General features: G+C 48.8%; 1 protein-coding gene across 1 annotated transcript; it reads right to left on the bottom strand.

Moving 5' to 3' along the window:
* Positions 1–4,569: 4,569 nt before the first annotated feature.
* LOC122381281 (hornerin-like) lies at positions 4,570–11,007 on the bottom strand. Its single transcript, XM_043365271.1, has 2 exons — positions 10,112–11,007; positions 4,570–4,588 (listed from the first exon to the last, which is right to left on the bottom strand). The coding sequence occupies exons 1-2, from the start codon at positions 11,005–11,007 to the stop codon at positions 4,570–4,572; spliced, it is 915 nt and encodes a 304-aa protein (XP_043221206.1).
* Positions 11,008–13,806: the final 2,799 nt, after the last annotated feature.

The raw sequence follows: 13,806 nt of genomic DNA, 5'->3' as shown, positions 1-13,806 counted from the left end.
AGCAGCTATCAAGGAGAGACTAGGGAAGCTGACTAAAAGTGTGCGCCTGATCCAGGACCACGCACCAGCACACATGAGCAGGGTGACGATCAGCGAAGCAGTGAGCTGTGGCTTCGAGTTGTTGTCACAGCCACTTTTTTCTCCGTACCTTGCACCCTCAGGTTGCCACCTCTTCCCCAACATAAGGAAATTGCTTAGCAGTGGCAACTTCGCTGACAGCAAGGAGACAAAAGCAGCCGTCTTGGACGTGCCAGATGCGTCCAAAACCCACTTGGCTATGGAGACCCAGGGGCATCTCGCGAAGCGCTGCGCGAAATATTTTTGTCTTAACGCTGGTTATTTGACTAAATGAACATTTTTGGTCTAATAAGTCGACGTCGTATCTCTGCTCCTTCATGGTCGGGCCGAGAACTTTTTGAACGCCCCTCGTACACGCATGCTAATGTATCACGACTATAGCAAGAGACGCAAAAATTATTTACCTTCTTTGATATTTACAATGTTTTGACACCAAAATATTTTTTGAAAGCAGCATATAAAAAACATGCAATCATCAGCCAGCCGTTGCCCAACTGAGCTTCGCTATTTTTTGTGCAGTTAACAAGGAAGGCTTCCGCTTTACGCTAAGAACATTAATTTCAAGGTCCGATTCTTTGTTTCGCCGCTAGAGGGGGTGGGGCGTCTTTCCCACCCTGGGCATCTTACCCCACTCTCCCCTACTCTTAGGTAACTACATATATTTGCCGTTTTGTCTCGCTTGTATGCTATATATGCTCGCTTGTGTCTCATATGTATATGAAGCCTGCAGAGTTTCCTGACAAATGGTTGAAACGGCATATATCTATGCATCTTTCGAGCCCGATGAGTTCACATTTTCTTTCAATACATTACTGGATAACCATACCTAGGAGTTATCCCTTCCAGTTTATCCCGTTGTCCGCTAGGTGTGTGCGGCATTCCTGCCATCTGGCGGCTGCCAGAGCCACAGATGGCACTGCCACAGCTAGTACCATCGCACCAGCATCCGGCGGCACCGCCACGCATCTGACAGGACGAGCGACGGGGCGGCCGCCGCTCCCTATCCAATACGCACTGATTCGCACATTATCAGTGGCCGTGCAGGGATCAATTAGCGTCATAAGCACGCTCGGAGGCCGGGGCGCGGAGAGCGAGCGGCCCATCTCGCGGCGTAATTCGGCCCTCCGTGATGGGCGGCGCCCCGTGACCGATGGCCGGCAGGTGTCACTCACTGCCTGATTAATAGCTATGGACTAGGGTTACCCGCGTGCTCCGCAACGCGAAGGGGGGATTTTTTGACCCGTGGGTTGGTCTGTGTCGATTTGGTTGGTAGATATCCATTTCGTTCGATTGCTTTTTGACGGCCAAGCATTTTGTAAGAAAACAAAAAGATACATCGCCTCGAGGTGCCCGTGTCGTATTATCATGCGTTCTACTTTAGAATGATTCGAAAACTGGCGTGAAGTCTTTTGAGGGCCATCGATGAATTTCGCTAAAAATGACAATGTAATGGTTTGGAACATTTACATTTTTAAGGATGCTGTTGCTAATCATGCAAAAATGAAGAGTGAATATTGGACAGAATTGAATGCTCTATCCAATGGTACCATATTCAATTGCCAAAGGTATCAGGTTATGCAGCAAACCCCGTGTGATTAATAAAGTGGCACAAAATTGACAAACACCATTTTCTCCTGTGATTTGCACCACCTTGATTTGGATCAATCAGCTTTTCACAATTTGTGTATGAGAGGCGGTACCTTTCTCTTGCAAATAGGCGTTGATTCAACTCGCTCAATTTAACGGTCACCTAAAAATAAAATTAATTCCAAAATCCCTCAAAAACCGCAATTTTTCAAATAAAAGTGCCCTCTCCGGTGCACGTGGCGCGTGCTATCCTCTGCATTGCACACCATTCAATAGCCCGTTCAATTCTGTACACGATGCTGTTTTCCCCGTGCCGGTCGGACCCCTGGTCACCAAGATATTGCACGGGAACTGGACCCGTGTCGGCCAAAATTAGCCGTTTTCGCCCGATTTCGCACGCCGATTTATAAATGTAAAGTCTATGACGCGAATTTGCACTTTTTGAGCACGCGCCACGCGCACCCTATCAATCCGATCGAGCTGAGACCCCTCAAAGGCACGTCGCGCATCCTTGATCTATGAGTTGTGCAAATTTCACCGGGCTAGGTGCAACGGTCTGGCCTGCAGTCCACGCAAAGCACCACCAAGTCGGGACCTCGGTAACGGACAGACGCACCCTCCTCAAATAGTAATATAGACAAGCGGCTGCGCCACTTGCTTTGCTGCGTGGCAGAAAAAAATTGCGGCACCAGCCAATTTGCTTTCGAATGGTGTTTGATTCATGTCGATGTGTCGTCTAGAAGCATAGATATGGACGGAAATGTGAAGAGAATTAAAAAAAGAACTGTTCTGAGGGCGTTGTTGGATGAATTTTGGGTGATACGGGGTCAAGACGGGTCAAAGGGGTCAGCCCCGGTCGCTTTGGGTCAGGCCAGGTCACATGGTCACCTCTCGTCCGCTGGGATCAGCCCGGGCCACTGTTCTGATTTTGCCTCCACCACTACCCCTACCACTACCCCTACCCCTACCACTACCACTACCCCTACCCCTACCACTACCACTACCCCTACCCCTACCCCTACCCCTACATCTACCCCTACCCCTACCACTACCCCTACCCATACTCCTACCCCTACCACTACCCCTACCACTACCACTACCCCTACTACTACCCCTACTACTACCCCTACCACTACCCCTACCACTACCCTTACCACTACACTACCCCTACCACTACCCCTACCACTACCCCTACCCCTACTCCTACCAACACCGCTGGGTCATGTCAGGTCACAGAATAATTCGTGCCATTCCATTGCCCTTACTCGATTTTGTCGGAAATGGCGCTTTGTGGCAAATGTGGCGCATTGCGGCAAATGCGGCGCAATGCGTTTGACTGTTGTTTGACCATGCATCTTTGCACCAAATTGCACCCATATATCGGACTATATTTGACAAAACTGTGCGATTTGCGGCAAAAAGGGCGCGTAGTGACCAATATGACGCATTGCGGCAAACGTGGTGCATTTGTATACTCGTATCACAAACTGTTTCCATTGAACAAAAATCAACACATTTTTTCGCCACTTTTCATTCAAATTAATAACTTGCCGATCCGCCAATGCGAGGCACTCGCCGCCGATCGGCATGCATTTAGTCCACAAAGTTTGTCGACCCCGGCTCTCAATGAAGATCTACGAACCGATCAAAATTTCATTGGCGTTCTTCCAGCGCGCCCCACGCGCGAACCGTGCACCCCAGCGAGTCGGAACCTAGAAAAGGCGCTGACCCGCTCTGTCACCTATAAGGTGTGCAAATTTCAACCCCCTACGATATACCGTCTGCCCTGTAGGCCGGCTAAATTGAACCCACTACACGGCGTGGCGGACAGACAAACAAACAAACAGATGGATCCTGTTCAAATAGTAGTATAGATAATGAAGATAAAACGGCGGAATAATTCAGGGCACCCGGCCACCTCGGACTGTGTCCACTGCACCAGTTGATCGGTGCTTGCAACGTAATGTCTTCATGAACGAAATCAAGGCGGGACTGCTGTGTCATTCCGCTCGTTTATGGTGTACCTAATTCATTCAATATTTTTATTCTCCTTTTCAATGAACGTGGAATTGTGATAGGTAATCACGATATGCTCCTAGCCGTGTTTAGTGTTAAGTGTATGCATACCCACAACTGTGAAAACCCATAGTTTTGCATTGTCCTAGTGATAAGAAATTGTCGATAAAATCGTCATCGCAATTTGTGGAAGTCACCAAACACCATATAACCATCTGGTCACTAGCACCGGACTATGCTGCTACGCGGGGCCCGGACACCTATGACTATGTCCGGAGGGCTGCTCGGCGGGCTACTGGCGGGGCCGTCGTGACCTGTTGCCAGGTGGTTTTATTTTGCACTTAATTTTCGTGTTAATTTTTCATTTTTTGTGCGTTTATTTGTGTTTATGTTTTGTAGGAAAGGCGCTTTGATTTAAGCATTTTGCTTTTGCGCCGATCCACGATTATTTTCTCCGATGTTTGTTGTTCTTGGTTAACAAAATATACTGAACTGAACTGAACGGAACCGGAGAAGCACTTCTGGTAATATTGAAAGATTTAAATCGTGGTCGGTGGCTTGTGGTTTTGTCATGGATTTGGCACACTTAACTTGCCAAGAGGGTCTATAGATCGAGTAGTCGGGAAGGAGCCCACCTCAGGAACGGTAGAACTATCTAGACACGGGCGCGATTGAACGTACCCAGGGAGCTGCCTGCTGTCGAGCTCTGCCACAATATTTCAGCATTAAATGCTTTCACTTCGCCGTAGCCTATCATTAAAATAATTCATGAATATACAAACTTAATCCCTGCATGTCAAAATATAACAGATGATGGTGACGATAAATCAAGGGCGGCCGCCATTGCAAAATTTACGAATGCTGGTGGTGGTGGTGACAGTGGAGCCGTCAGGAGCAGGAGAGGGAGCTGCAGGGAGCCAGGGAAAAATTTCAGAGGGGGCTAGCATTGGTGAGGGCGCCAATTTTGGCTCAGGAGGGCGCCAATTTCGGCTCAGGAGGACGCTATCAATGCCGAGCAAGGACGTCAAAATGCTCACTCGTTTTCTCTTACATGGTCATGCGACCTTATTCCACTCAAACTACGGTTTATTCTAGGTATTCCAGATGAAAACTGCCTTTACATTTTACGTATTTCAAACGGAAACGTAAAGATTTTGAATCTTTTACTTAGACGTTTGCTAGGACGCGGTGGTATAGTAAACAAAAGTAAAAAAGTAAGCGAACAAAAAAGTAAACAAAAATTAAAGTCTAATATCTTGAAAACCGGTGAATATTTTTCGGTTAAATTTGGTAGATATTCGTTTTCGCTTTTTCTGAACCGAGCGACATCACTTTCATGCCAATTCATTAACTCTTTTGAAGGTGGGAGGGTCCCTTTAACCCGCGCCCCAGTGGCGGTCTCAGCCAACTTCGCCCTAGTGGGGGGGGGGGGGGCATATATTACCACCCACCTCAAACTCAAAAACTAAGAGGGCTACAAAGACGCGGTAAAAAGTAGTCGATAGCTCTCAATGCGTACGTTTGAAAGTATTGCGTAATTTTTCATCTTAGAGCAATATTGGGGTCACTGGAGGTCATCAAAGATTAAAATTTGCTAAATGTCATTATATTTTTCAGAAAACATGCATTTATCTCAGGAACTATGATAGCTAGAAAAACGCATGGAAAAGCAATCGACAGCTTTTGAACTCTTCTTTTGATAAGGTCGCCATCATAATTGACCTCATGTCAACGGTTTAGCCTCCAGAGGGCAAAAACTCCAAAAATAGCTGTTTTTACGAAAAGTGTTTTTCGCCAATAACTTTTGATTAAAAAAAAGCCACGACATTTCTATTGCCAGAATCGTGTTTCTCTCGCCGAGACGCATCGAATGAACTATAATTTGACCTTGAAAGGTCAACTTGAAAATTTGACCTCAGGTTAAGGTCATGACCTGACCGTAAAAGGTCATGCTGCATATCAGTCGATGCGTCTCAACAAGACAAACACAATGAGACCATCCCCAGCGTCCTATCTCTTTCCAATCGATAGTTATTGACAAAAATCTGTTTGTAGCCTCAAATGACCTCGGATGACCTTTCCAGAGGCCATCAGCAAAAAAGACACCTTTGATTGATAGGGCATTTTGAGCTATCGCACCAAAACACCCGAGGTGGCGCGGGCGGGGCGCCCGCGCCTCCTTTGTCAGGCAGGAATTGCCAAGCTAGTAGGTAGGTATGTCACATTATCACTGTCACAATTTAAGATGGCATATAATCGGGCAATGGTGATTTGATACGTTGCTTGTAGGTACAACACAGACAATGTGGTCAGGCACAGGTCTGTGTGAGACGGCCAGGTCACTGACGAAACAGACTGTTTATATGCAAATGAGGGTCTGACGTGTCAGCATGAGTTAATGTCTGTAGCACTAGCGATGGCTTGGGATTTTTAGCCGGACGGGCAAAGTCAAATTACTGGGCGGTCGCTCCTCGGGGATGATCGCACATGGGGATGATCGCCGCACAGGCCGGAGACATTTTAATTGCATCTCTAATGAATATAGAGCACCGACGCTTAAAGGGGCAGAGCTGAATGTCTTAAATTACTGGTGAAGGAGAATGCATTAAACTGTGTCCGGACCAGTTCTGCATTCATACACGAATGTTAGAAATTACAGGGCTTGACCAAAGTTCCGAAGTAGAGGACAATATTCAATTACCTACTTACTCAGGCAAATAGCCGAGGCAGTAAAATTGCAGAACATAGTAATGATGTTCAGTTATACAATTATGAAGAATGTCATACGTTAGGAGCATTTTGTCATAATTTGTTTTAATGACACGTTGCGGTGGCATAACTCGTGCACTCGTTAATGATAGTGTATGTCTCCTTGTACATATCTAAGGGGCCAGTCCACCCTTCACAAGCACGCTGTCTCCGAATGCTGGGGAGCATTCACGAATTAGTGGCATTGAACAACCAGCTGGAATGAAACGTTTAATGTAGTTTTGTACATATCTAAGGGGCCAGTCCACCCTTGACAAGCACGCTGTCTTAACCCTCGCCCCTAAACGGTGTTTTGCCACCTTCGCCCATGCAGGGGGGGGGGGGGTGCGACCCCCCTGGCGTTTGAAAACGGAGCGTCGTAGAGCTTAGCGGAAAAGACCAGCGGATTGCTCTCAACGAGATCTCACGATTGGTGGTATATTTTTTGGTCCTAGGTCAACGTTTGACCTACTTATGACCGGTCAAAGGTCAAATTTTCGGAAAAATCTAACTTTTTCAGATTCCCGCGCCGATTGCGGCAAAACGGTAAGAGATATCGACTTGAAACCTTCTCTATCGTGATCATTGATCAATTCTCTATCGTTTGGTGCGTATTTCGATGTCATAACTCTAAAAATGATGCTTTGGGAGCATCGGAAGTTTGCAAGGTCATTTGTGCATTGGGTCACGTCAGGCGTGTGACGTCACTGACCTGACCCTGACCCAAAATGAACTACAAGAAACAACCGGCGATGCCTGAAATGGATAGCAAATTCGAATTCAGGGCATCAAAATACCCCGAAAAGGCATACAAGTGCAAGAAGTCATTACAGGTCAACCGAGGTCACTGACCTTACCTTGACCTTTAGTGACCTTCAAAATGTCAACGGACATTGTGCCAATGTCAAATCAGCCAGTTATGATTCTAAAACAATCCATCAGTGTGTCAGGTCAGTCGGCATTTATACCAATGTGAAGCAATCTCCAATTTAGCGTAAATCTGGCCGGAGGCCTTTATGACGTCATAACTCCGTGACCTGACATGACCTTGACAAAAAATACCAAAAGTTGCGCAAAGGATGCCCCATAGGGTACTGAAAATTTGAGCAGGCTACCTGAAACGGTTCGGCGTGTAGCTAAGAAAAACCTCAGGGGGGGGGGGTTGCAACCCCCCTACATGGGCGAGGGTTAACCCGCGCCCTGCTGGGGGGTGTTTGAACACCACCTTGTGGGTTTTCGCGAATATCTCAAAAACGGTGGCGCGGAGCGCCGCCGTTTTTGGTACACCTTATCATACATCAATTCTACACATGTTGTGAAAATTTCAGACCAAGGTCATTCAAGATCAGGTCACCAGGTCACTTGAAGTGACCTCGCCTCATAAAAAGTTTCAATGTCTGTCATAGCTACACCGAGTGACCGATCGCTTTGAAACTTTCAGCGATTGCTACGAACAATAGCATGTACAAAATGTGTATCTCAGAATTTTGATATCGGTGACCTAAGGTCAGGTCAATTTTGCGACCTTCCCATTATAAGTCATTTGGAGAAAATTGAAATGCGCCTCTTTTGGACGAAAGACATTATAAACACTCCCAGACACCGAATTACAAGTGGTTTAAACACACTGAACATGAAAATGGTGTCCGTGACCCTTGTTTGTGCCCTGAGGTCATCTTAGGTCACGAATGGTATCTAACAGTTTTTCGCAAATAACTTTTGATAGAGGCATGCTAGGGCGATGAAAACGCCTTAGATGTGTACAGCTCGACGATACGGATCGACTGATATGCAACATGACCCTTTCCGGTCAGGTCATGACCTTGACCTGAGGGGTCACATTTTCAAGTTGACCTTTCAAGGTCAAGTTATAGTTCATTCGATGCGTCTTGACGAGAGGAACACGATGCCGGTGATAGTAAGCTCGTACAAGGCTTGGGTCAAAAGTTATTGCAGAAAACTGTTTCCGAAGAAATCGGCTATTTTTGCATTTTTTGCCCCCTGCAGGCAAAACCGTTGACGTTAGGTCAAATCTGAGATAATTACTCAGAAAGGGCGTTAATAGGGCTATCGAATGTACTTTTCTGCGGCGCTGTAGCTCTATTGGTTCCCGAGTTATGCGTTGGCTTCTTGGAAATTTTCGACATTCGACCTGGAAATCGGCGAAATTTTGCCTTCAATGACCTCTGCCCTCTGGTGACCTCACCTTTGACCTGACCAAAAATTGACCGAAGTGATTTCGTCATTATTTTTTTACGCTCTTTCGAGCGCCGCCTTCCGCGTATCGCTACGTGGCCCAGGAGCCGAGTTACAAGGGGGGGGGGGGGTGTTCAAACACCCCCCCCCCCCCCAGCAGGGCGTGGAAATCCAGGACCCCCAGCCGGGCGCGGGTTAATGCTGCGGAGCATTCACGAATTGGTGGCATTAAACAACCAGCTGGAATGAAACGTTTAATGTAGTTTTTCGGAGAGCACAATACACATGGATAGAACACGATGAAAGCATATACCTAGGTATATACTGCTTAAAAAAAAAAAAACAAGCGAAATTTGAAAATGGCAATAACTTAAAAAAAAACGCATTCTTGCTATTCGCAAGCCCATTGTGTTTCAAACACCCGTTGTGTTTCTCTGCAGGTAAGTACTGTGACCCTCTCGAGGTCCTTGCCGGCTAAACACGGCTCGCTGTGATCGGGATCGAGCCGAGACACCATGTCTCGCACCAGCGCGCCGCTCCAGTCGGCTAAACGCTGCCATTACCAGACATTCGGTGCAAGATAGCATCACAGAGGCACGGGGTCGCGCGCCCCTCGGCCGACGACAAACGGGCCCGGGCATGTCGGCGTCGGCCGAGCGGCGGCCTGCGGCGGCGGCGTTCGATCCTGTCGTCACGGTGACGAATGGGGACCGCAGCGGCGGCAGACAGTCAGACGACAGAGACATTGCCGCCGCCGGAGGCGGTATGGATTGCTCACAGAGCGGCACCGATCGAGCCGACGGACGCGCTTGCAGGTCAGATACGATGTGTACGATAGGGGCTCGGTGTGCACTAACTTTCGGTCTTGTCAGCTGCCAGCCACGGCGGCGCGTTTCTAGAGGTGTGATGCCGCGGTCGTTCCGTGCCCCGTCTACATATAGGTCACCGGACAATGCTAGGGTGGTCATCGGTGGACATCCGTGACCTGGCTCCGTTCGCTCTGTGACATCTGTGCAAGGGTGCAATGGCAATGGTCATAGGTCAAGGCCGAAGTCTTACGAAGTTAAAAATAGCATTTGATGTCGCTTTTGTATAGTTATATTTCAGCATTTACCGGTTGTGGTCGTCGAGCTCATCACATGGGCTCGGCAGTCATTTTTCCGTTTGAAACATCCATACACACGCGTTATGAATTACACAAGTCACAAGGACAACACGTTAGACAATGTGCAAAATTGTAAAAAATGAAACTTCCTTCACGCGTCTAACAGTGACGTAACGTGCACACACGAAAACACAACTTTGCTTTTCTACAACATTTCCGACAGGACATGTAGAAATGACTTCTGCTCGGCTGCCTGCCGCATCAAGCGTCGGAGCAAAGGCTGTTTTGTTTAATACTGCCGCTCAGTGGTACCCACCCCCGTGTCCCCCACCGTATCCACCCCCATGCCCCCCACCGTACCCCCCGTGTCCCCCACCATACCCGTCTCCATAACCACCGCCGTATTTACTGCCGTGGTGGTCGCCCTTCTTGTACTTGTCGCTGTGGTACTTGCCGTGGTTGCCCTTGTACGCGTTGTGGTGGTCATGGCCGTACTTGCCCTTGCTGCCGCCGTACTTGTCGTAGTCGTGGCCGTTCTTGTAGTAGCCGTCGTGGCCCTTCTTCTGGTCGTAGTGACCCTTCTTGTAGTGTCCGCCGTGGTATTTCTTGCCGTCGCTGCCTCCGTAATAACCGTGATGGTCGCTGTACTTGTTATGGTAGCCGTCGTCGTGATAGTTGTCGTAGAACTTCTTTTTGGCGTGATATTCTTCCTTATGATAAATGTTTTTGTAGCCGTTGTTTTTGTGTCCCTTGTCGTAGTAGCCCTTGTTGCCGTACTTGTGGCCCTTGTTGCCGTGGTACTTGTCGTGTTTATCGCCGTAGTACTTGCTACCGCCCTTGTAGCCGTGGTGGCTGTTGCCGTGATCGCCGTAGTAACCCTTCTTGTTGCCGCTGCCGTGAGCGCCGTACTTATTGCCGTGGTGGCCGTGGCCGGAGTCGTAGTACTTGCCACCCTTGTAGCCCTTTTTGCCGTAGTGGCTGGCCCCGTGGCCGTTGTCGTAGTAGTACTTGCCGCCGTACTTGTCGTGGTACTTGTCGTTGTAGCCGGTGGCCGCTGCCTCCAGGTCGTAGGTCCCGGCTGACCTCTGCTGCCGGCTGAGCACCTCTTGGCGGCTGGAGCTGACCGATCCCTCAGTGAGGGACCACTCACGTGCCGAGCTGCCGGACTGGCTGGAGACGGAGACCGACTCGGTACGGGACCCGCCACTGGAGCAGCACGGGCTGCAGGCGAACGCTGCCACAGCAGTCACCAGGAGGACGACCCTGGCCAGTGCCATGGTGGTGGCCGCTGTTAAACTCAGCGAATTAAACACGACGGAGGGATATGTGCTGCCACAGCACTGAACTGAGTGACACTGGTCACTGCTGGCTGTCGTCTGTTCAGCATGGTTTAAATATGAATTAAACGCCTCGATGGACACACTGGACATGACTGGGCCGGGCATAGAGTCGGTAAGGTCGATCGAGCGCCGCCGCACCGGCTATTTTCACCCGTATGGTGCCGGCGGTCGGGCGTCACGAGATTGCGGCTCGCGGACTCCGCGTGCGTGGCGCAATGCACGCAGTCGGCAGCCAGCTAAGGTCGGCTCGTGAATTTCTACGGTAACAAACTCGTGAATGGCCGAGATCGGCAGCCACTTAAACGCGTCATGCATTGGCATGCAAGTCTATTGGCGAGGGAGGGGGCGGTTTTTCCAGAGCCCGAAAGAACATGGCCGTACCTACCACGCACGACACACAGACAAAGAGAGAACTGAGGACTGAGTTGTAGCCCTGCGACGAAGAACTGCTATCTGAACGGAACTGACGGGATCTAAGGAATGAAAACCGTGCTGATTATATCGAAGCAGTGCGTGAGGTGAGTGAATCGTAGAGGTCCGATCGTGTGGCAGGGTCCAGTGACCAGTACATATTTGGCCACCTGACATTACCCATGGGGAGCCCGCATCGAATGTGTCCTACCCACTGCGGAGCATTCTGCTCACCATTCCCGGCTATCTACTCTTTATGGCTGCAGTTCGCGTTGTGACCCGAGTCGACTGACAGACAATTGTCTCGATTAGCCATTGAGGCGCAGCGCGGACACTGTCAAACAGCCGGCCAGCGGCCGTATGTATATATAGTCGACTACAGAATGATGTTCCACTCCTCAGAAGCTATCAGTTGACCGGAGCGCTAAGTTGTGCCGTTTATCACGCAATTAAGCGTGTCGATTGTGAGCATTGGAACAAAGCTATAATTTGTGAACTCAGCCCGTGTGATGCGGCACAGCCTACCAATCCAGGCAAATAATTGCCTGTGAAAAGTGGAACATCATTCTGTAGTCGACTATACAGAGCCGTGCAGCGGTGACGCGGTTACGGCGCGGCACCTTTTAGAGCCGCGCCACAATTGTCACCGGCCTAATTGGCGCGATCAACACCCAGCGGCCACGAGAAGATATCGCACCTGTCAGTGACGGGTACTGCACACACTTCCCGGAGCCATTATACTTCCCACAAATGACCCATCGTGAAACGATTTCTACGGTATGTGACAACCAATAGGAAGCATCAATTTGCCATGTTCTTATTTATATTTGGGACACGTTTCGGCTGTTGTATCTCACTATGCAATGTGAATAAGTTTACGCGATTTGTAACCGTCGATGCATATTTGAACTTTACGAGGGGGTACCCAAAAGAAACGGGAATTGTTTCATATCTGTTTATTCACTGATCCCTACACATGGTCACTCATGTCATTCTTAAAGTACTCTCCCTGCGAGACAATGCACCTATGCAGACGCGTTTTGCACCTATGCAGACGCAGAGCCATCGTCGTTTTTGCTTTTACCTTATCAAAGTCGTCGAAATGGTTTCCCTTGAGGTCTTTTTCATTCTGGGGACCAGGAAAAGGTCACAGGGTGCCAAATCCGGTGAATAGGGAGGGTGGATCCGTGGGGTCATGCATTTTTTGTCCAAAATTGCCTGACACTCAAGGCGGTGTGCGCTGGCACACTGTCGCGATGAAATCACCACTCCCCGCTTCGCCACCTGTCGGGGAGTTTTCGTCTCACCGTGTTTCACACACGCCGCAGAACGTCCAAGTAAAACGTCTGATTGGCAGTTTGACCAGGGAGGAACAATTTCCTTTTGCACACTTCCCTTTGCATCGAAAATACAAATCAGCATTGTCTTGACATTTGACTTCACTTGGCAAGCTTTTTTGGGGCGCTTTTGGGATAACATTTGACCACTTTTGAAGTGCGAAAATCATTCATAAACCCGCACCTTGCTCACGGCAGCATATTTGTATGCTATATACTTGAAGCATGCATTGGAACCGTTTCAGTCGCGGACTTTCCCAGCAGGAAACAAAATTTCACAGATGCGCGTTGTTGCTCAGTTCCGCTATGCATAAAAAAAACGACGGATCGGGCGGGAGTGCTTCAATAAATACGTGCGCCACGGGGCCGCGCCTCTTTATTTCGTCACCTCACGGTGCAGACTAAGTCCCAGGGGCCAGACAGGTTTGCCCCTAGCAGGGCAACGCCGAGCTACAACTGGCTTGGCCTACAGAGAACGATTCCCGTTACTTTTGGGTACCCCCTCGTAAATGTCTTAGTAAAAATAGTGTATGGTGTACAAGAAATTAAGAATGCGTGTTGATTGGAAAAGTGTTTATCATAAATAATTCCCATACCTGCTACATTGCATGATTAAATCGAGACATCCAGGCATTTAAACGGCACGTGCACTGTACCACACTTTTCAAAGTTTAATGGTTTAATGCAATGCTTATTACCAGCCGTGTGGTTCAAGGGGTGTGGTTAAACACGTTGAACCACACGGCTGCTGACGTCACTTTCATATTGTTGTGAGCTTTTTGACAGGTGTGGGAAACACCTTCCAGCCCTAAGGCCGGGAATTCAATAAATGTCACCTCGCTTTTTTAGCAAAATCACCTCGGGCCTGACGGCCCTCGGAGTTTTCGCTAAAAAACCTCGGTGACATTTATTGAATCATCCCGGCCCCGGGCAGGAAAATATACTCCTGCCCGGGGCCGGGATGATTCAATAAATGTCACCGAGTTTT

This window comes from Amphibalanus amphitrite, unplaced genomic scaffold, assembly GCF_019059575.1.
Source record: "Amphibalanus amphitrite isolate SeventyFive unplaced genomic scaffold, NRLGWU_Aamphi_draft 000117F_arrow, whole genome shotgun sequence".
Classification (NCBI taxonomy): domain Eukaryota; kingdom Metazoa; phylum Arthropoda; class Thecostraca; order Balanomorpha; family Balanidae; genus Amphibalanus; species Amphibalanus amphitrite.
Note: the sequence above shows the minus strand (reverse complement) of the source record. Positions and strands in the feature narration are given on the sequence as shown.